This window comes from Rattus norvegicus, chromosome 19, assembly GCF_036323735.1.
Source record: "Rattus norvegicus strain BN/NHsdMcwi chromosome 19, GRCr8, whole genome shotgun sequence".
Lineage (NCBI taxonomy): Eukaryota > Metazoa > Chordata > Mammalia > Rodentia > Muridae > Rattus > Rattus norvegicus.
Genome location: NC_086037.1, coordinates 52,148,478 through 52,172,444, shown reverse-complemented (window position 1 = coordinate 52,172,444; position 23,967 = coordinate 52,148,478). Strand labels below are relative to the sequence as shown.

Here is a 23,967-nt window from a genome sequence, read left to right as displayed (position 1 = left end):
TAAATAAAGTCTCAGGACTGGAAGGAATCTCAAATAATTGAGCTAAGTTATCTGAACAAAAATGAATTAATTGCTGAATAAACAACAAAATTATTAAAAAGTTTAAATTGTACCTGATGGAACAATTCCATGTCAATTTCAGCTTCTGATTTCCAAGAGTTTTCATCTGATGGAAATAAAAACAGTGACTTATACATTTTTTTAACTTTTTCATTTTGTAGTTATGACTCTATTTTTATAACAAATAAAACATGGAACACTCCCTACCACTTATATGCCTACTTACCAGAAACATTTTCCTGGAAAATAACTTTAGTTCCTTTCAGAAAGTTCTTCCCAATTAAAAACACTTCTTCCTCTCCTTTCACTGAACAGCTATGCAAGCTTTTCTTTAAGATCTCAGGAACTCCTGCTGGCTGAGCTGTGGATATACACATGTAAGTTTTCCATAGAAGAGCCACCAACCCCTTAATTCTTCTCTGAAAACAACTTGTAATCATGAGTCCACTTTTATGAGTTGTTTTTGTAGATCATTAATTTTTTTTTTTTTTTGGTTCTTTTTTTCGGAGCTGGGGACCGAACCCAGGGCCTAGCGCTTCCTAGGTAAGCGCTCTACCACTGAGCTAAATCCCCAGCCCCATTAATTTTTGTTTTATCACCCAATTTTATTTATTTTAGATCACCTCTCTCTGTGAGTATGTGGGTATGTACACACACCACAGTGGGTGGTCACAGAACAAACTGTGGGAGTCAGTTCTTCTCTTCCACTATGTGGGTCCAGAGTATAAAACTCAAATTGTCAGGTTTAATTCCCAGCACCCACACAGCAGTTCACACGCATTGTGCTGTACAACCACAACTTTAACAAGAAATGTGACATGCCATTCTTTACAAAGTTTCTCCTCGTTTTACTTTAGTGTTCCAATTTGGTAAAGATGCTTGGAAACCCTAGAGCTTGGCAACTCACTTCTGGCATTCTATTTAAATGACTTATTTGGGGACACTGCTTGGAAACCAATCCAGGCCACGTTAAGTGTTACAATTTCCAGGTCAAACTACATAAAGTATTTTTAAAATTGCATTAAGGTTTATTTATTCAGTATATGTGCATTACGCCTGTGGGAGTCAGTTCCCTCTGCCACGTGGGTTCCAAGGATCCAACTCAGATCATCAGGTTTGGCAAAGAGTGCTTTAATTTTGTGAGTCATCTCGACAGCCCTCAAATTACTTAAATGTTTTTAAAATTTAATTGTATGTGTTTTGCTTGAATGTGTATCTGTGTACTACATGTTTGCAGTGACCATGGAGATGGCATAGGGCATCAGATTCCCCAGAACTGGAATTACAGACAGTTGTAAGCTGCCCTGTGGGTGCTAGGAATCAAATTTAGGTCCTCTAGAAGATCAACCAGTGTTCTTAACCTATGAGACATCTCTCCAGCCCTCAAATTACTTTTAAAATCAGTGTATGATAATAGGAAACTATAAATAGCTAATATCTTTCCAATGTATTTTAATATCTTTATATTCTGAGATAGATTTCCAGTAGCCCAGGCTGTCCTTAACCTCACCATGTAGCTAAGGATAAAGTGCACTCCTGATCCTTTTGCCTCTACCTCCCAAGATCACTTTTAGTTTTGCCTAAAAAATAACACAACTAATTTTTGTTAGTTTTTTCTGAGACAGATTTTGTCTTTCAGAGTAGGCTGGCCTACACTCATGGCAGTTTTCTTATTTCTACTCCTAGTCTCTACAAGTATAGTTTGTGCCAGCACCCCCAGCTTACTACAACTTTATTTTTGGTCAAAGAGACCGAGATTTGCTCTTTTCCCCAGCCTAGACTTTGATGCCTGGGTTCACATTATCTCCATGTCTTAGCATTCCAAGTGGCTAGGAGCATAAGTGCTTGCCACTCGTGCTGCCTTCGTGCAGCTTTTAAAATACTTCAACTTAAACATGACCATGTAACCCGAAGTATAACATTAAACTTTACAGATATCTGAAAAATTGACATGATAAACTTAACTCTTCATATATCTAGCATCTTCATATTTTCTTACTTACTGCATAAAATTGGGGAAGAAGGTGTCTGCAATGTCAGAGTAGAGCCATCTTTCCTCGTGATATTAACTCGAAAAACCAATCTGGCACGAGTGCTCTTTTTCTTAGAACCAGCAATTCCAATTCTGGCCTCAACATCAGCATTTCTCAGCTTCAGTATTCCTACACAGTCCACTCTAAAACAGAAAAAATATACCAGTGATACTGTTGTACAAACAGTAGAATAATGATTTCTGCCCCGAAACAGGGATTGTATGGTCTTGTTCTGGAACTTGTTCTGTACACCATGCTGGCTTCAAGAGATCCACCTGCCTCTGCTTCCTGAGTACTGGGATTAAAGGCCATCACCTGGCAATAGTCAACATTTTATGACAAATTTCTTTTTTAAAAAGGCTGACTCTTGGCCAGACATTGGTGGTGCACACCTTTAATCTCAGCACTCAGGAGGCAGAGGCAGGTTGATCTCTGTGAGTTCAAGTCTACCAGTAAGTTCCAGGATAGTCAGGGCTGTTACACACAGAAATCCTGTCTCACAAAAAAAAAAAAAAAAAAAAAAAAGGCTGGTTCTTATTAATTCTTTAAATATGTAATAGTCTTAAGGTTCCAAACTCCCAAATTACCAAAGGATAAATTTTAAATATTCAAAGCCCCTAATCTTGTTAATTTTCTGTTTAGGATACAAAAAAATCAGTAAACAAAATTATTTTTAAAATATGAACACAGTAATGGCCTATGATATAAATATAAGAATAAGACTTATTCTGTGCTTTTAAAAAATATTTATTGGGGCTGGGGATTTAGCTCAGTGGTAGAGCGCTTACCTAGGAAGCGCAAGGCCCTGGGTTCGGTCCCCAGCTCCGAAAAAAGAACCAAAAAAAACCAAACATATATTTATTTTTGATAGGCATGGTGTTGCATGCCTTTAATCCTAGCACTCAGGAAGCAAAGGCATGAGGATCTGAATTTTGAGGCTAACCTGGTCAAGATAGTGAGTTCCAGGACACCCCAGTTACATAGTAAGACTGTCTTGAAAAAAAAAAAAAGGACATACTATATGTATTTATCATATATTAATTAACTAGTTGATTGATTAATTTTACGTGTATATTTGCTTGCACGTGTGTCGGTGCACCACATGTGTATCTGGTGTCCCTGGACCTAGAGAAGGGCATCAAATCTCTTGGAACTAGAGTTAAAGCCAACTGTAAGCTGCCATGTAGATGCTGGGACCTAAAACCTTTGTCTTCTGGGAGAGTCACAGCGCTCTTAACTGTACACTATCTCTCTAGCCCCTGTTCTGTATTCTGGTGCTTAAAAAAAAAAAAAAGACTTTCTTCATGCAGCTAATTCAGGTATTAAATAAGAATGAAGGGGTGGAGAGATGGCTCAGCAGTTAAGAGCACTGGTTGCTCTTACAGAGGGCCTTGGCTCGGTTTCTAGCACCTGCATGAATGCTCACAACTGTCTATAACTCTACTTCCAGAGGATGTGATGCCCTCTTCTAACCTCTGTGGGCACCAGGCATGCAAGAGGTGCACAGACATACAGGCAAAACTTCTATATACATATAGCAAAATGTTTTAAAAAAAACCAGAATGGGTTATGCTTTATTTTTTTTAAATTAACAACTAGCTCCTGCATTAGAATATTATATAGGTATTAAAAAGTATTAACAGCTAATGAACTTGTAAAACATTCCTAAATTAACTAAAAAGCAGATTACAAAATAATTAACATCTCAATTTGTCAAAAACAAAACCAAACAAAAACCTGGAAAGATAAACATTAAAATGGTAGTTTGCTGGTTATGACAGTGCATACCACCTTTAATCCTAACACTCAGAAGGTAGAGCCAGAAAGATCTCTGTGAGTTCAAGGCTGCAGTCTACACAGAGAAACCCAGGGTAGCCAGAACTACAGAGAGAGACCCTGTCTGTCTGTCTGTCTATGTGTCTTCTTTCTTTCTTTTTTTCTTCCTTCCTTCCTTCCTTGAAAGCCTGTTTCAAAACAAACAAACAAACAAACAAACAAACAAATATAATGGCTATTATTTGTAGAATTTTTAAAACATCGTTTATTCATCCATTGTTGGGGGCATGTAGAGCAAGGTATGTGTGGGGCTCAGAAGAAAACCTTTTGTGACTCAGTACTCTCCTACCATTCGGGTCCTAGTATCAAAACCAGGTCATCAGGCTTGGTGGCAGGTGCCTTTACTCTCTGAGCCATCTGTCTAACCTCAGGTCAAATTTTGAAGGGTATATTTTTTCTGTTTTCTTTTAGAAACAGGGTCCCAAACTTATTATATAGTCAAGTATAACCTTTAACTTCTGGCTCTCTTGTCTCCACCTCAGGGTGCTTGGGCTATAGACATGCACCATCATACATAGGTCATATAGTATTGGGGTCCAACCTAGGGCTTTACTCATCCTAGACAAGTACTATCCCAACTAAGCTATACCCCAGGTCCTCAACTATGTAATTTTTATTTTTAGTACTATATTAAAAATTTCAATAAGTCAGTCTTGATGTTAGCTTCCAAAAAGCCAGCATTTTCTTTGGCCTTCATTTCCCTGCCTTGGGAATTATTTATTTATTTATTAGATTTATTTATTTATTATATATAAGTACACTATATATAGCTGTCCTCAGACACACCAGAAGAGGGCATCAGATCCCATTACAGATGGTTGTGAGCCACCATGTGGCTGCTGGGATTTGAACTCAGGACCTCTGGAAGAGTAGTCAGTGTTCTTAACCACTAGCCGTCTCTCCAGCCCCTTGGCAATTCTTTAGGAAAGCAAATCATGAATACAACTTAGTCCATCACCATTCTGGAAGAACACCTTTTGACGTTTTGGAGTGATTCTAGCCCTTAATAGCTGAGCCACCTCTATCGTCCTGTAGGAACCTTTATAAAAGATGTTCTATTTAAAACATTTAATAAGGCCCTCAAAAAAAATAGTGGTGGTGCACACCGTTAATCCCAGCACTCAGAAGGCAGGGGCAGGTGCATCTTTATAAATTTGAGGCTAGCCTGGTCTACAGAGTGAGTTACAGGACAGCTAGGACTATACAGAGAAACCCTGTCTCCAAAACAAAACAAAATTACCATATGCACACACGCACGCACGCACACACACACACACAGCTCTCAAAAATTTCTATTTTCTAGAACTAGAAATATTTTCATGATTATCATAAATGTATAATATAATAAAGTTCAGAGGCTAAGAGCACTTGCTGCTTGGTTGGGTTCCTAGCAGCTATATAGCTTGGTTCTAGTTCCAGGAGACCAAATATCTTCCTCTTTTCTCTAAGGGCAATTGCACACACATAATACACAGAAACTCACATAGGATACCCACATACACATAAGTAAAATAAATCTATTTTAAAATTTGCCAAGAGTCAGGTGTGGTGATGCACATCTTAAATTCCAGGACTCAGAAAGGCAGAGTGTGGTCCAGTGGTCTACACAGTAGTTCCAGGACAGCCAGGGCAATGTAGAAAGAGCCTATCTATAAAAAACAAAAACAAAACCCAAAATGAAACAAATAAGCAAACAACCCCCCCCAAAACAACAAAAACTCAAACAAATAAATAAATATAAATAAATGAAATATAAAATGTTGCCAGGCACAGTGGCCCACATCTTTAACTCTAGCATTCAGGTGGCAGGGCTCTGTGAATTGGAGGCCAGCCTGGTCTACACAGAGGGCCCTAGGCTGGTCAGAGTAACAGATAAAATACTGTCTCAAAAAGGGGGTGGGGTGGAGTGGAGAGATGGCTCAGTGATTGAGAGGCTGGTTGTTCTTCCAGAGGTCCTGAGATCTGGTGCCCTCTTCTGGTCTGCAGGCATGTATGCAGGCAGAACGCTGTATACACAGTACATACATCTTAAATAAACAAGAAGGGATAGGTTACTAAGCACTTACGCCAGCGTCATGTTGCTGCTAGGGTCGAGGCCAACCTCTATCACAGTGGTGCCTTCGATGTCCACTTCTTTGCACGGAGTTGTGTTTCGCCCGGTCACTCTGCAGGCCTGATAGAATCCGTGTGGCTTTACTCGACCAGAGTCATTGCCCACAAACACCTGCAACACCACTGGCTCATTATGACCTTCCAGCTGGAAACAGATGACACGCACCATAGACACTAGTCAGCCAGGCCAGTACTCTACCCACGCCACACACCTAGGCCAAACACTTTTGTATGAAGAAAAACAAGTCAGGTGCGTGGCATGCACCCCTAACCACAGCAGAGACGGGTAGATCTGTGAGTTCCAGGACAATATGGTCCTGTCTCAAAAAACAAGCCAGCAAGCAAACAACCAACCCTAAGAAATGAAAAAGGAGTGGGGGCTTGGGGAGCACTGCAGAGATGGCTTAGTTAAAGGCTAGGCTTACAACAAAAATTAAAGAAAAACTTTATAGAAAACTACTGTATTAGTTCTAAATAACTACATTTTAATTAATTTAGATGTTCTAATGCTAAACTGTCACATAACCTGTTTGTTTAAGGAATGGGAATAGACACACGATTGCCCAGACAGTATACAGATTACTCAGGGTCTGCTACCACCACTGGATTGTTAATGGCGACATCTTCAGCATCAACGAGAATATATGATACAATTTACAACTTAAGCAGTTTGAGGGAAAAGTATGCAGCCATACCGATGATGGGAAAATGGAGTTCAAAGACTGGATCATTAATCCAGGGCCAGAACATCATCTATGGTCAGAAGTGCTTGCTTAAAGTAAGATATGTGATCATTATGGACCTCCAACTAAACTCTCATAAATAAATGACAGTTCATATTCAGAATAATATTTATAATAGAAAATGTTTTTAATTTTGATTCTTGATATATATCTTACAATAAATGCAGATTCAGTTGTTGACAAAGGATGCAAGAAAAAAATTACAAAAAAATCACATCTTTTCTATCCCATTATATTAGCATATTTGTGCAGTAATTATGGTAATCAGGCAAATAATTAAAGAAATAAGAAAGTGTATATCCATTGTGGCCTCCTTCTACAAATGGATTATGTAATAGTTTAGCAGAGAACATGTAAAGTTTTAATGGAAATGTAGTTACTACAGAACTAGTTGGCAGTACCAGCACTTAAAGGGGACCAAGTGTCTGCTGAGTGAATGAACAAATGAACTGTTGAGGGCAGTCATTTCATTCCCTATCATAGTCAGGCAATCAATCAATAATATAGGTTAATGTTTAAGTACTTAAACCAAGCAGAGCTTAAAGGCAGGTAATCAGATTAAAAATATTGACTAAACTATAAAAATATCCAGCTAAATATATGTAAAACAAAACTTGAATTTCTCTCTCACCTGTTACTTGAGTCTTTTACTGGACTTGAGGGATTGGTTGCAGATGGATTAGTGTGGTAAGATGGGGACAAATGCTCAAAGACACATTTCCCAATAAATAATGATTTCATTCAAGTATGAAATGAATGGCAGTTCTTGTTTGCTTATTTTTTCTATTTTCAAATAATACTCTTTATAATAAAAGTACCAAGTGATAAAATTTTACTTTAAGTCAGAGTTCTGAAAAGGTAATTCTAATAATTTTAAGAATCTTATTTCCCAAGCTGAACAGTAGTGACACACACCTTCAATCCCAGCACTTGGGAGGTGACTCTGAGTTTGAGGCCTGCCTGGTCTACAAGTAAGTTCCAGGGCAGCCAGGGCAACACTGAGAAACCCTGTCTCAAAAAACCAAAAGAAAATAAACCTTATTTTCATGTTCTTATGTTTTGAGACAAGTGCTCACCGTGTAGTTCTGGCTAACCTGGAATTCTCTATGCTCTCTATGAAGACTATGCTTGGCTTCTAACTTATATTGGAGCTACCTGTCTCTGACTCCTAAATGCTGGAGTTAAAAGCATGTGCCAACATGCCTGGTGAAGTTCTTAATAATTTCTACTATGTTTTTTTGCATTTACTTTAAAATTTTTTCTTAAATAAAGCATTTTGGATGAATTTACTATCACTATTAAACAAAGGAGGAAGATAATTAATGACCTGCAGATATTTTTTTCTTTTCAGAACATACTCTAATCTCTCAAACTAAAATTTACCCAGGCATGCTAGTTCACATCTATAATTTAAGCACTCAGGAGTCTTGCCATGAATTCAAGGCTGGCGTGGACTACATATTGAGTTCCTGGTTAGTGAAACATATCTCAGAAAAACAAAGTCAACCAGCTAAAGAAACAATTCAAATGTTATCTAAGTATCACTTGACTTATGGCTCAATTAACATTTGTTTTCTATTATACTGAGCTAATAATTCTACCCTTCTATTTTAGGAAGCTTTCCCTGAGTTTAAAATAATTGAAGGAAATCATCACATGGATAAGTATTATTTTTACATGTATTTGATGGTTATACATGGAGAACATGTATGTGGGGCATGTGTGTGCCATGGTGTGGTTGCTGTGGAGGTCAGGATAACCATGTAGGGCCAGTTCTCTTATCCCAGCATTGACCAGGTTCTGGGGATAAACCTTCACCTACAAAGTCCCCTCATGGGCCAGTCTTCATACATTACTAAATAAAATGAGTACCTTCACCGTAGGAAAGCCTTGCTGTGTTCTATCTTTTACGGAGCCTCGGCTGCCCTCTGTCAGGTACCGGGCTCGGTGTTGGGTTTCAGGCTGTACCACTATCTTCAGCTCCTTCCCCTCACTTTTAACCGGATACTGTCCACACAACATAGGACTCTTCTTTACTCCAGTTCCCTTTTGGCTGTCCAATGTTCTGAGAATCCAAAGCACAACATGAAGGAAATATCAAAAACAGTCCTCTCTAAAAGCTATCTTAGATAAAGGAAGAAACAGAAGGCAATAATACTGAAAACAACTGCTTAGTCTATGGATAAAATAGAACACAGCCTAGAGGAGGAAGAAACATCTTTTATAACCAAAGTACCTTTAAAATATATATATATATATATATTTTTTTTTTTCAGAGCTGGGGACCGAACCCAGGGCCTTGCGGTTGCTAAGCAAACGCTCTACCACTGAGCTAAATCCCCAGCCCTTTTAAATATCTTTGAACCAAGTGTAACTACATGCCATGAAAAAGAAAGCTGGACAGGGAACAGAAAAAATACAGTTGGGTGGCAGGAGAAAAGACAGTGCAATAATTGTTTCCTCACTGCAATTCAGTTAAAATAAGGTATAAAAGTTACACATATCAGTCACATAAAACTAAAAGACTAATTACAATTACTTTTTAATCAGACTTGCAAAACCAAAGGAAAAAAAGGAATTAGCAAAAACAACCAAATCAGCACAAAAAGGAATTAGCTGAAACTACCTAAAGATTCAACAGTGAAGGTACATGTAGTATATTCTTTTGGACTGCTTTCTCGGTAAATTAAGATGAGAAATTTATAATAAAAAATCAGTGATTCAATTTTTATTGGGAAATAAGGTAAATAATGAGTGTGGTTTTTTTTTTAAAAGATTACTTTTATCTGTGACAGGTTAAATGATTAAAGTAAAAAAAAAAAATCTTATAACCTGAGCTCCATAGTACTGGTAATTCTATTTGGTTTTATTTTTTCAATTGTGGAAGTTTTGTTTTGTTGTTTCTTAGAGACAGGGTCTCATATACCCCAGGCTGTCTTCAACCTGCTGTATAGCTGAGGATGGCCTTGAGGTGCAGATCCTCCCACTGTCCCACCTACCTAAGCAACATCTAAGATATGTTAATTTAAGCATTTCTTTGCTTATAATACAATATCCAAAATAGTGTTTAGGACTTCTATAAAGTAGCTAATGTAATGAAAATACCTTATAAAAATAAGCAATATATCCCTCCCAGTAACATGAAATAGATTTAAAATTATCCATGTATGTTCTTGAAAAGCCAGGGCCAATCATGCTTTTTTATTCCCAGCAAGGTAACCAAATCCCCAGAGGAATATTATGATTTTAAAAACAGAAGGACAGCTTTAAACCTGGCCTTAAAATTTACCAATGCAGTTGTGCCCAAGTTGTTGCCTCAACCATTAGAACAAAGGGAAGGTGGTAGTCACTCAGCTGAAATGACTCCCCAGGAAAGGGGCAGAAGAATGGGGATGGGGGAAAGGACAGCACTGATAACTGACATGGGAATCCAGTGGGATGGACAGGGCAAGGTCATACGAGATATTTGCTGATGAAGACAACCAGGAAGGACAGATGAGAAAGCAAGGAGGAAAGGGAGTTTTTATAATGGTAAGAAGGGCAGGACCAGACCTTACTTGGACAAGAAACATCATTCACATAAGTGTGACAAATAGTTCAGTCAGAGGTAACCTGTATGTGTAAGTCATTTTAAAGGTACTAGCGCACTAAATCCATTAACAAAAGTATCAGGCTGAAGTAGAATAATGGGGGAAATGACGTTTTTCTTTTAGCATAATGAGTAAATTTAAATGTTAGGGTTGAAGAGTGTACAATTTCTTATACATGAGATTCTATAACCATCTGGTTTGTATTCATCTTATTACCAAAGCAAAAAAGAGTATAAATATCTCCCACATGTAAAAGAAACTATAGTGTAACGATAATAGCAGTTTACACGAGTGACTAGATTATGGGCTATTTACTTCTTTTCTTGTATTTTTCCAGATACTTATAATTCATATGTATTGAGCATAATAAAAATGAAAAATTTGAAACTGAAGTACTAAGAAAACTTGAATGACATAACTTATTTCATCAGGTGAGTCTTTTATATTTCATTTATACTAATCAACCTAATATTTTGAGAGTAAATCAAAATGATTCCTGTAAAACAAGTATCTTATTTGGAATAAAATTTTGTTGAGTGAGTTAATATACATATATATATTCATATATAATATATATATGATATATATCATATATACATTTTACACACACATATATATATATGATATATATACACACACTAAAAAGACCACAGGAAATTAAATAATTTCTAAAATATTGAAAATGTTCCTGCTGGGTTTTTTTTTTTTTGGTGGGGGATTCTTACCACATAGCTCAAACTGGTCTTGAACTCACTACAGGTCAGGCTGATCTCCCTCTCATAAACCCATAGCCTCAGCTTCCCAAGTGCTGGGCTTACATGAATTTACCACCCACCATACCTGGTTCTGAAACTATATTCTAATCTCTTTATTCTCTAAGATTAAATGTAAAAGTGGAAAAATATATATTTATATCTACAGACAAGTAAAACAATGAAATCAACTAATTCTTAGAAAAGTAGTAATTCAATTGATAAACTGTTAAGGTAAAACAGCCTCAGAAAAAGCAAGAAAATAGCAGTTCATTACATGGGGATTAACTGATTTATTTTTGCAGGGTTGGGTATCAAAGCCAGGGCTTCCTTGGGTTAGAAAGGGACTCCGTCACTGTAGTCTTATATCTAAATGACAACTACCAGAGACAATGTATTATGGCATATTCTACTTAGAAGTCTTAGAATGACATTCATGGTATTTTGTACTAGATATTCCTCCAGGTTTTCTGTCAAGAAAATAATTTTAACTAGAGAAAGGCTTAAAATGACTTTCCTATCCATATGGTATCATATTTAACCTGGAACTTTAAAGGAAATAGGGCTGCTGGTTCCCAGGTCACCAGTGAGGAATTTAAGATTGGCATAATCACCAATACTGACAAACAAAGAGGCTTTAAAAAAGATGGTTCCTTAACAAGCCCTAACTTTTGAGTTGTAAAAATAATCATCTTTCCGTTCATCAGTTATCAAGGCTTCAAGCACCATGAAGATAAATGAACTGCTTGTATATGCAACACATTGCAAGCTCACTTAATATTTAGCATTATATAAACTTCAAATTGTGTCACATCATATTGAAGACTTTAAAACTCATCTCTCAAAACATTTCAAAATTTCTTGTTTCTAGCACCTTTCTCATCATTAAAAAAAAAAAAGAGGCAGTTAGCTGCAGCTGAGGCTGTGTAAGGGAGGTCGGCTGCCCACGTATTTTACATTTGGTTTCATCTTTTCCTCAGTGTATCTTTTTTGTTTTTGTTTTTTTAAAGATTTATTTATTATATATAACTACACTGCAGTTGTCCTCAGACACACCAGAAGAGGGCATCAGATCCCATTACAGATGGTTATGAGCCACCATGTGGTTGCTGGGAATTGAACTCAGGACCTCTGGAAGAGCAGTCAGTGCTCTTGACCACTGAGCCACCCTCAATATATCGTATGAATTCAAATTTTAAATTTCTTTATCATTTCCATATACTATTGTTAAATAATTTTCCATTACCTAAGAAGATGGGTATTTCTTCTGCTGCTTGATGGAGTTTCTGCTTCATGAATTATTTCATGAAAGTTTTGTCTTGACCAATGTCATTCTACTTTCCCTGGTAACCTCAAATCATTTCTAAGATATATCTATCATACAAAAGCAGAAGCAGAAAAGATGTAGGTCAAGAAATCTCTTTAATCAGCAACAGTAAATCAGTGTTTGACTATTCCCAAGTCAAAACTTTACTGTTCTTAACTGGAAACTTTAATAACTACTTCAGTACAAATAGGAAAATATCTTTTACTGTAACTTGATAAAAAAAGACCTTTTTCACTGCAGCTACATATATCTACTGCCATGCATGCACCTTTCAGATCTATTCTATCAGTCACACTTCTTTACGTGACTTGGAGTGTCTACAACATTTCTGAGTCTTAATTTTATCTTTGAATAAATACTCCTTTCTAGCGTTCCTGAATGTGGAGCTGTAACATATTAGGAAAGGCTGAATCTTGTTTTCTTTTGGAAATTACCTTAATCTAGACTTTTTGAAACTTTAAAGCATTTAAATTATTTAACTATAGCATTCTAAAGTAGTTTTGATGAAAGTATAAAGAAAAAAAGTAGGCTAATTTTTTTTCAAATTTTCAGGTTCGACTATAAGAATATGAGTTTTATTATAGCTTTGAGTATAGACTTACTAATTTAAAATGTTCACAAGAAATATTTAAGGACACATTTAATCTTTATTATAATAAATGGAATACTGAGTTGGAATTTTAATGTAACAAATCAAAGATTTCATCACAAATTACACCAATCTAAGCTCTCAGACTATTTCTTTTTGTGACAGGAAGAAATTATAAATGACCCTGGATCACCTAAAGAGTCACACTCAGTGCCTCCTCAAAAACTAATTCTCAAAATCTAGTGAGTTAAATTTTATTGAATATATTGTAGAAAATTTTATTTTCAAAAGTCTAGCAACTAAATATTACAATTAAAATACTATAGGAATCCTAAGCCAGGCAGTGGAGGTGCACACTTTTAATCCCAGCACTTGTGAGGCAGAGGTAGGTGGATCTCTGAGTTTGAGAGGCCAGCCTGGTCTACAAAGCAAGTTCCAGGACAGACAGGGCTATACAGAGAAACCCTATCTCAAAAAAACCCCAAAACCCCTAAAAAAAGAAAAAAAAAGGGGGGATGCCCCACAAAACCACCAAAAAAACTGTAAAGGAATTCTAAAGCTATAGCAGACTATTTTTGGCATGGACTAGCGCGCCAATGGCGCAGATGAACAGGAAGCTCAATGTGTGCCACAACCCTGTTTCGTAATCCTTCAAATAAGAAACAGAATCAGAAGGAGAAAAAAAAAAAGGGTAATAATTTTTTTAAAAGTCCTAAACTGGCACAGTGTAGGAAAAAAAAGTTCACATGAATCTAAATGAGAACTGAGTCATCTTTTTTGTTTTCTTGATTTCATCAAGTAAAGATGAAAAACAAAAATAAAATGTAAAATTCTCTGAAAGATCTAAGGGAATGGCCCATGAAACAAACTGGTGGAAGAAGAGAGCAGCTTCCGGAGAGCACTTAAGGTGTTAGCTAGCATCATTATACTGTTCCTTGTTTCTGCAGGTAAAGGTATTTTAAAATATTTTTAAAATATAACTTCATTTGAAGTTTAAGTTATTTGAAAACAGATTATCTTTTTTCTACTATACCTAACCATACCCATAAAAGATTCCTTTGTTATAATCTACTGCTATTTTTGTATTATTTTTCTAGTAAAATTTGATTATTTTAAGTTAAATTTCTCATGTACTTCAAGGATAAAATTAGCATTTTTTGCTTTATATGCAAACTTGAACTGAGAATTAAGAAAATTTGGGAATGATTTACTTTTTTGTTTTGCATAATGGTGATAGAACTTTAAAAATGTGGATACCAACCCATTTCCAGCTTTTGAGTTGCCTTTGTTGTCCGTGGTAAGCTGAGAAAGCACATAGTGAGGTGCTTTGGCACTGTCGGCATCAAATATATCCATATTAGATTCTTCACAATCTCGTCGTTTGACCCCCGGCCTCTGCTTTGGATTTCGTTTTCGTGATTTACGAGGTACCTCAGTGTTATCATTGTAGGAACTGGTGCTCATGTTACTGAAGTTGGAGGGGGAATCCTCCATCCACATACTGCAGCTCTGCTCAGATTCCAATCCACACCCCTCATCCTGGCAGGACATCCGACTGTTATCCAGCAAGTCCTCAGGTGGTGGTGAGATGTACAAAACTGTGTGCCTCTTCGGGGTTGATGGATGCTGCTGAACTGTGTTACCGGTTAACTGCTTTTCACTTACCCCTCTGTTACTTACCCCCACGGCTGAGGAGCAGCTCTCCACTTGCATAGCCTTGCTGTCGGTGACTGAGGTAGAATAAATGGTAGGGCTGGAAGAGGTGGTAAAGGAGCTGCAAGCACCGCCCATGGAGGAGGAGGGAGCTGAAGAAGCATCTGCGGTGTACAATCCAAGAGTAAATACACTACACATGCTTTCACCTAGGCTGGCTAGCAGTCCCAATGAAAACGTGATTTGTGAACTGATTGTTTTCCCCAAAAATGAATAATTGGAATTTGGTTACGTTTTAGAATATGAATGCTTTAAGCAATACAAAGCCTAAAAATAGAATTTTTGGAAAATGCCCAAATAGTGTTATTTTACTTTTGCTATATAATTGATAGATTTTTGAAAAATCTAATTTAGTGTTTTAAGCTGTAAAGCAAGAATAAAGCTCTATTGCCTCAGCTGAACGTTCTGTTGAATTTTAATCATTTAAAGTAATACAGAAAACCCCAATATGAAACATATGTTTGTGGTCCACATTCAATGCCAATTAAATAATTCATTATAGAATTTGAAAAGTGGGACTGTGCTTAGCCACAAAATATTAAAATAAGTTTCTAACCTATGAAGCAGAGAACTACAGGTCATTTTTAATGCAGACACTCCCTGCTTCAGAGGCAAATCCTGGAATAAAAATATGAGAAAATAAATGAGAAAAGAGCTGCTGATTATTCCAGATACCAATTATAAAATGAAAAATAGAGAAAAAATATAGATAATTAACTAAAGTGGAGGCAAAATGGAACTGGTACCATCACTAGAACTGATTGTAAAATCCACAAGAATACAGATGAGAAAGGCTTGGTGTGGATTATGGTTGGCCACTGAGAATCTCAAAGTTGGAAATAGCAGATCAAATCCACAAGTAACAAAGAATCCATCCTTTACAAATGAATAAAAAGCAAAAACAGGGTGGCTACTAGGGTGGACTTTTCCTATCAAGTTCTCATGTGCTCAAAACTTGGCTATTCCTGCCCACTACTTCTCTTTCTAAAAGGCTTGCTTAATTGTGACTCTCAGGTCATTTCCCAGTATGGTAGTGAACAGTAAGTTTACTATCCAAGTCTGACAAAAAAGTAAGCACTAAATTATCTAGAATGTCAAAATTACTATAAAAATATTTTTAAAATAAATCATTTAGCAAGCAGAAAAAAAAAAGCAGATTTAAGTAAATCTCTGTAGACCAGACTGCAGCGAACGAGCAGTAGCAACAGCTGAGAACACTGCTGCTTCAGTCCATAGATGCATCGTCACTCAGCCACACAACATTGTTTAGGCTGAAGTTATCTGTGATTTCACAAATATTTTATCATGTTCAAGATATAATGTACATATAAGTAAAATTGGTAATGCTTAAATTAATTTGTACCATTTATGCCACAGTTTTAAAACTGCACAATAAAAATTTAAATTATTGAAATCATAATATGGTCAATTATAGAGCTCAAATGTAAGAAAGTCTGCACTTGGATAATAAAAAGCTATGCTATAAATTAATTGAACCCAACTGAAAGCATGTATCAAAACATGTAGATTACTTGAAATAACAAAAAAATTCTCATTGTTGCCAAGGTTTAAGAGCACAGTCATGTTAGCCACCCATAATGTGATCTATATAAAGCCACACTCTAAACTTTTCTAACTACCATAAGTCAAAGAGCCTGAGGGAGTAGACAATACCAGTTCCACTTTTAGTTTGTATCCTTGTCAAATGCAGTAGCTGAAAGTAGAAAATTCAGTCACTTTTAAACTGCATTCCAATTTAAAGAAAAATTTATCAAATTTGTATCATGCATTAATGCAATGTTTTCTTACTAAATAAATATTTGTAAAGATCTGTAAAAACTACAAAATCTAGATGCTAATCTCAATGACAGTTTAGGAGCTGATTTGTAGCCACTTTGGGTTTTAATATAGTTTTTTTCTTTCTTTTGTTTTGAAAATACTACAATGATCATTTTGGGCAAAAAAGGAAAGATATAGCTAATATTCCTCCATCTGTTCCAACTATTGGCCAAAATGAAACTAAAATGTGTGTGTGTGTGTGTGTGTGTGTGTGTGTGTGTGTGTATTCTTGATTTTCAGAGAAATACTAGTAGATAGCAGTGAATCACACAAAGCATGCAGAATGAATGCTGTGAACTTTTACTTTTATAAAGTACTTTCCTAATCCCTCCTTTCTGAGTCTAAGTACCATGCATATGAGAATGCAGACTACAAACATGTCAGGGATCCCTGTCAATGACAGAGAAAAAGTATATGTCATAATGAAGTCAAGAACAAATTATGAAGTTATGGTAGTTTAATATAATTGTTTTTTTGATTCAAGGTTCTTAGCTTACAGTTTCCAGCAACTTCCTAAGTGGAATAGAACAATAAGTGTTTGTGGTTAAAATTTTGGTCTTCTGCTTCATAGTGATAAGGTGAAGGACGGGTTTTATTTATTTATTTATTTATTTTGGACAGGGTCTTTCTTATTTTTTGGTTTTAATTTCTAACAAGCATATTTCAACCATCTGAGACTGTATTAATAAGGAAGTTTGGGTGAAGTTGTTAGATAACACGGATGGGGGAAGAGGGCTGGTTGCTACAAGAATCAACCATGTCCGCAAAGGGTTCGCATGCACAGCTCCATCTGCCTCTTCCAAGGAGCAGAGGAGCTGGAGTTTAGGTTGATAAACAACTGCCAATGATTTAATCAATCATCTCTATATAATAAAGCCTCTTTAAAAATTTTTTCTATATAAAGATTCAAACAAACTTAATTCAGGTGTCTAGGAAGGTGAACAAAACCACCACATGCCAATAAAGAGGCACAGTTAAACTCCCTCTGGAGGATGAGGCTCTATTCATTCTTTTTTTCTTTTTTTTCTTTTTTTTTCTTTTCTTCGGAGCTGGGGACCGAACTCAGGGCCTTGTGCTTGCTAGGCAAGCGCTCTACCACTGAGCTAAATCCCCAACCCCGGTTCTATTCATTCTTATGCTTTAAGATACTATTTATTATGAACCAGTAAATATGTTTGCTGAGTTCTAGGAGTTGCTGTACTAGTAAAATAATTGAACTTAAGGAGGGGATCATGGGAAGTTTAATTATAAGCAGTCAGATGAATATTGAATTCTATTAAGTTAAATTGGCAAATAATTAGACATTTAAAAAGGATTTAGTAATTAAAATGTGAATGCTTAGATTGCACAGCATTACAGCAGCAGTGCCTGATACAGGCGAACTACTGAGAGGTTAGAGACAACTATTTGCCCTCTCTCAAGAGAATGCTACAGCAGTCTTTCCTAATATGCCTGTGTATGACAATTATTTATTTACATTAACCCTAAATTTACTATGAAAAAATAACTTAATATTACTTCATTAAAATATAGAAACAATATGAAGGACATTTTAGATTTCTAAACACTAACCTGTCAATTTCAAGCATTTCCAGAAAAGTAATACAGAATTATTTCTGGGAATACTATAAATATACTTAAGTTACTTTTAAAGATCTTTCTGTCAAATCATATCAGCCCGAACAACACACACACACACACACACACACACACACACACACACACACACACACACACAAAATCCCACAAGAAACGCCTTGTCATTCTATAGAACTGAAGTGATAACAGAATCCTGTAAATAGTTATTAGGGTGTGTGGTGATGTGTTTGAAGCAATTAATATGTATCTCTGGCTGGCCTGGAACTCAGAGACCTGCCTGCTCTGCCTCTTCAGGGTGGGTTATAGGACTGTGTCACCACCCTCACACTGCTTTGTTATTTTTTTAGGCAGGGTCTTGCTATGTAGTCCAGGTTAGCCTTGTATTCATAGCACTCTTCTTGCCAAATTTTCCTGAGTGCTAAGATTTTGCAGGTGTGTACGACAATCCTGGCCTTGGATATTCATTTATAAGTTTGTATAAATGAAATATGGTAACTACTTCCCTAACCTATTTTCAGTGCAAAGTCTCTATTTTTATCTGTCAGAAATGTTCAGTCTCCGGGGTTGGGGATTTAGCTCAGTGGTAGAGCGCTTGCCTAGGAAGCGCAAGGCCCTGGGTTCGGTCCCCAGCTCTGAAAAAAAGAACCAAAAAAAAAAAAAAAAAAAAAGAAATGTTCAGTCTCTGTTAAACTAACTGCTGCATATTAAAAATACAGAAACCCCCAAATAAGTGTTTTAATAATTTTTTATTTCTTTTAAAAATATTTATTTTTATTTTAAGTATATGGGTTTCTGTAAATGGGTGTTTTGGCTGTTTGAATGTCATTGTACTATGTGCCTGAAGTGCCTACAGAGGCCACAACAGGGCACTGTTTTGTGTGAAACGGGAGGTACAGATTGTTTCAACCCACCGTGTGAGTGCTGGGAATCAAACTCTGGTCCCCTAGAAGAGCACTCTGCTTTTATTTCTTACAGAGCAAAATATTTATAAGGTATTTCCATGATTAACTATATAATTTTATTTGTTCCTTGATTCTCCTACCCATCTTTTATAACGGAAGTTTTTCTGAAAATTATTTTCTCATCTAAGTATCATGTAAATATGTTTTATTTTCTTTTATAAATAACTATTTTGAATTTAGCTTAATTTCTATATGCTAACTATTTTCTATAACACTTTCTGTGAGCACAAAGACTATCTCAAATCAATAGGAAAACTGACTTACTAGTCTGTAAGTTACTAGTGAAAATTTATAACATCAGAAGACTTATTAATTTTAAAATGTAGAAATAAAGGGAATCTGGGTATAACAGTATATGCCTTTAATCTCAAAACTTGGCAGGCAGAGGGCAGAGGTAGAGGTATAGGCAAGTCGATCTCTGTGAGTTCAAGGACAGCCAGAACAATGTAGAATGACTCTCAAAAGACAAAAACAAAAAACCAACCAACCAAACAAACAAACAAACAAATAAACAAAAACCTAAACAAAAAAGGGAATCATCAACATCATGTCTATAATTCTATTCTTTGCAAATTAAATGTCAGCCATGATGAACTGGACATAAGGATTATTTTTCTTAAAGTTAAGATTCATTTTGCTATATTTATTTACCTATTTATTTGTTTTGTCTGTGTTATGTATATGTTCACATGTCACTGCATATATGTATAGGTCATATAACAAATTGTGTGAATCCAACTCAAGTTGTCAGCTGCTTACTGAACCATCTCACTGGCCCTGTATGGCATCTTTTAATTACTGATGAAGCAGCATTAAGATTATAGCTTAGTGCAAAGCAATGCCCACCACTCATGAGGCCCTGGCTTCACATCCCACTTCACAACAAAGAGAACTGACATATCACTAAGCCATTATGACTGTTCAAGGTACTTGGGATAAAAAGATTGTCAGATAGTATGTCAGGAGATACAAATATTTAATTTGTTAAAAAAAATAAATAAAAACCAAACCAGAGGTCGTGGTGCACGACTTTAGTCCCTGTGCTTGGGAAGCAAAGGCAGGCAGATCTCTGTGAGTTTGAGGCCAGTCTGGTCTACATAGCAAGGTCCAGGCCAGACAGGGTTACATAAATGAGTCCCTGCCTCAAAACAAAACAAAACAAACAAAAGGAAAAACAAAATAAATAAAGCAATAAATAAATACTGGACTTTAAGTTTTATCACATAGAGAAACCTATGGATATTTTATATATTCCTCGCTTAAACTATACTTTAAAATGAAGACGTTAATTCTAGATGTCAACTATGAGTTATTTAATGACCATAATATTTTTGTGCTTAAAATGACATTAAAAAGAGCTTACATTTTATCTGGTTCTAATAATACTTAGTTCTGAAATCAGAACTATTCTTTAAGGTCCTCAAAATGAATAAAAATGTTTCACTGATTAGAACACATTTCATAAATGATATGAACCCTGAGTTCAGATTTGACACTAGCAATTAAATGCACACATGTATTTATACGTTTCAATTATCTGTGCAATAGTCGAATTGTCTAAAAGGTCACTACAGCAAAGCCCACGAACTTCTGTAGTGCACTATGTGAGCCAATAGTGGAACAGAGAAGGAGGCAACTGCCTGCCCAGAAATACTCCTAAAAACCAACAAAGGCACTTGGTACTGATCTAAAACATACCGAGACTTGGCTGTTCTTCATGAGGAGTAATATTTGTCTTACTGGTAAAAATGAATTCAAAACTAAACATTTTTGTCTGATAAAAGTCACCATATAAGAACATATTTTCAGATCATAGAAGAAAGACACACAGAAAAAAAATTTAAGAACAACATTTGAGTTGTCACTAGACTGAAACATGGAAGACACAAAGTGGCTGCAAACCTGCTTTGTTAACACCTTACATGCCAACCTTCATTTTCTACATTTCTTATTATAACACTACCGTAAAGTTTAAAACTTTACAAACAGATTTAGTTTTAATCAGTATCAACCCACTATTTAAAAACAAAAACAAAAAACAAAAAAAACAAAAAAAAAGGGAAGGAAGGAAGAAAGAAAGACAAAAATAAGACTTATGAAGAAGTCTGAAAACGAGACCGACCTAGACCCTGGGTGGGACTGGATGGGTCAAGTGTCTCTGGTACTATTTGTCTTCACTATTGACAGACACTGTCACACAACCCACCACACGATGCCTGTCTCTGAATGGCGAAGCTAGAATGCAAGTTAAGTGCATTAATAGAAAACAACTGCATCCCAGCACATAAAGTAAGCAACCCAGATTACTTTACAAAAAACAAAACCAAAAACTGTAGGATTGATCAATTTACATGTTTAAAACACGTTCCATTCCCCCATCTACTTTTCCCCCCAAATAAGTTTACATGCTACAATAATCAATGTAAGATAAACTTTAAAAACTCAATTAACATCAGATAAATGCATGTAAGAAAACTTTTTACTCAAAACATTGGTTAACTCATATTCACCAATTTATTTTACTGTTTATAAATGCAATCTAATCCATAAGCCAGAATACCCCCTCTTATGTGTTTGTTGTATGGCTGTGCCTTCACCCACACAGAAAGACAGAGGAGACAGATTCTGAACAACTCTAAACAAAGCACAAACAGCCACCCCAACATCCCTATCTTTAATTTCTTTGTCACATCAATGGCCACCTATTTCCTTATCCCAGTCTGGACTACATAGTGAGTTCTAGGCCAGCCTGATAGAGTGTGGAAGGGTCTTAACAAAACTGGAATTCAGAGTTCAAGAGACAAAGGCATGCAGACCTCTGTTAGGACAAGGCTAGCCTAAGAGCCATAGTAAGACCCTAACTCAAAAATTAATGTTGAGGGACTGGAGGGATGGCTCAGCGGTTAAGAGCACTTCCAGAGGTCCTGAGTTCAACCCCCAGCAACCACATGGTGGCTCACAGCCATCCTTAATGGGATCCAATGCCCTCTTCTGCTGTGTCTGAAGACAGCTAGAGTATACTCATATACATAAAATAAATAGTTAAAAAATGCTAAAACAAAGATTGCCAGTTCTGTGAATAAAACATAGTTTAAAGACATTTCTTAACTTTTCAGTCAACTTTGCAAAACTATCATATTTTTTTAAAAGAGAGAGGTGTCTTATTGTAGCCTAGGCTAGCCTCAAAGTCATTGTGTACCAAGGGTGACCTAAAATTTCTAATCCGCTGACCTCCACCTCCAAAATTGTAGGATTAAAGGACGCCACTATGCCCAGTTTATGTGGTTCAGGGGAACATACTACATAAGCCCTCTATTGAACTAAAATATAAAAGAGCCTTAAAATAAATTTGAGTTGTTATCAGTAAATATTTGCACTTAGTATATATAATCTGTTCATGTATCTATATAAGGTTAAGTAAAAAAAATTCTCTTCAGTCTATCATGGATGTGAGTGAAAAAAGCTTAAGAAACTTTGTCCTACCATACATCAAGGAGTAAAAGAACCTCATCAAGAAAGATAAAAGGTAATTGAAGCTAGAAGGATTGAGATGTAATTACATTCAATGATATACACACTGTTTAGTACAATTCTAACATTTTCCCACCTCCTTCCTATTTCTTTTGTTCTTTATTTTTGGTACTAAATATTGATCTCAGATCCATGTGTACATTAGGTATAACTAGACCACTGAGTTACATGTCAACTTTTGTTTTTATTGTTTAACAGTCTTACATGTAAGCTGGCCTTGAATTTGAGATTCTCCTATCTCTTCCTCCCAATTACAGGTTTATGCCAGGATGCTGGATGGCTAATTAAACAAAATTTTATTTTTCTCCCTGAGACAGAATTTCTCTGTGTTGACCAGGCTGGCCTCAAACTCAGAGATCCATAAAGATATGCCTCACCACTGCCCAAATTCCTATGGTTTTAATTCAGATGACTGGTCTAAAGTAATTTAAAGCATAGCTGTTCTCCTGTTACAGACCTTTAATTTTCTATTGTCCTGTCCTATAGTATAGGTAACACTCACTCAACAGGTTGTTTCAATGTAGAAAATATGTGTTAGCTACTTGAAATTTATCAAGTGCCACAGTATAGAATTCAAATCATTATCTAGTAAGGTTCTTTCAAACGAAGTTTATATTGTAAATGTTATATAAAGTTACAAACCTACATTACACATACTCTGGCCCTTTCCATGACACTGCCTAGAACTCTGCTTCCTCAACAGCTCCCCACCATGGCTGAGGAAGACAGAGTGGCTGGGGGTGTGATGGATGCTAGCATTGCTTCATCAGAGGAGCTGATAAAGTTGTCCTCATCTACAAGATCATGATTTGTCAAAGCCTTTAAAGCCTAAGACAAGAGCCAACGCCCACCTCTGTGCTAACATACAACTGAGATGAACCTAGGTATGCCAAGTTGGTGGAGGCCCTTAATGCTTAGAACCAAATAAACCTGATTAAGGTTTATGTCAAGAAACCTGGGGAATGGGTAGGCCTCTGCAAAACTGACCAGGAGTAAGAACCCATAAAGTGGCTGGTTGAGGTTGTTGCAGGGCTTAGGAATTTCCCAAGTCAAGGATGTCAAAGAGAATTTCAAATATAAAAAACAAACAAATAAAAAACCTTTGGCCTCTGTTACGGACTGTATTTGTCTGATGTACTGGGAGGAAGTGCATTCACTAGTGTGGGAGTGTATAGAGAACAGCCATTGACATAGGATTAGCTTCCTCAATCACTTCACTTTTTTTTTTTTTTTTTTTTGAGGCTTAAAAAAAAAAAAAAAAAGAACCTGAAACTTGCTGGT

The 23,967-nt window shown here is 36.2% G+C and overlaps 1 protein-coding gene across 14 annotated transcripts in view; it reads right to left on the bottom strand.

Moving 5' to 3' along the window:
* Nfat5 (nuclear factor of activated T-cells 5) overlaps nucleotides 1-23,967 on the bottom strand; it is an 87,437-nt gene that overhangs the window by 23,974 nt on the left and 39,496 nt on the right. For 5 of the 14 annotated variants that reach the window (XM_008772503.4, XM_003751872.6, XM_063278043.1 and 2 more), the window contains 6 exon segments: nucleotides 14,304-14,859; nucleotides 8,657-8,849; nucleotides 5,996-6,186; nucleotides 2,064-2,236; nucleotides 287-421; nucleotides 114-166 (listed from right to left, as the gene is read on the bottom strand). In XM_008772503.4, coding sequence (XP_008770725.1) covers nucleotides 114-166; nucleotides 287-421; nucleotides 2,064-2,236; nucleotides 5,996-6,186; nucleotides 8,657-8,849; nucleotides 14,304-14,859 — 1,301 coding nt within the window. 14 annotated transcript variants of the gene reach the window in all.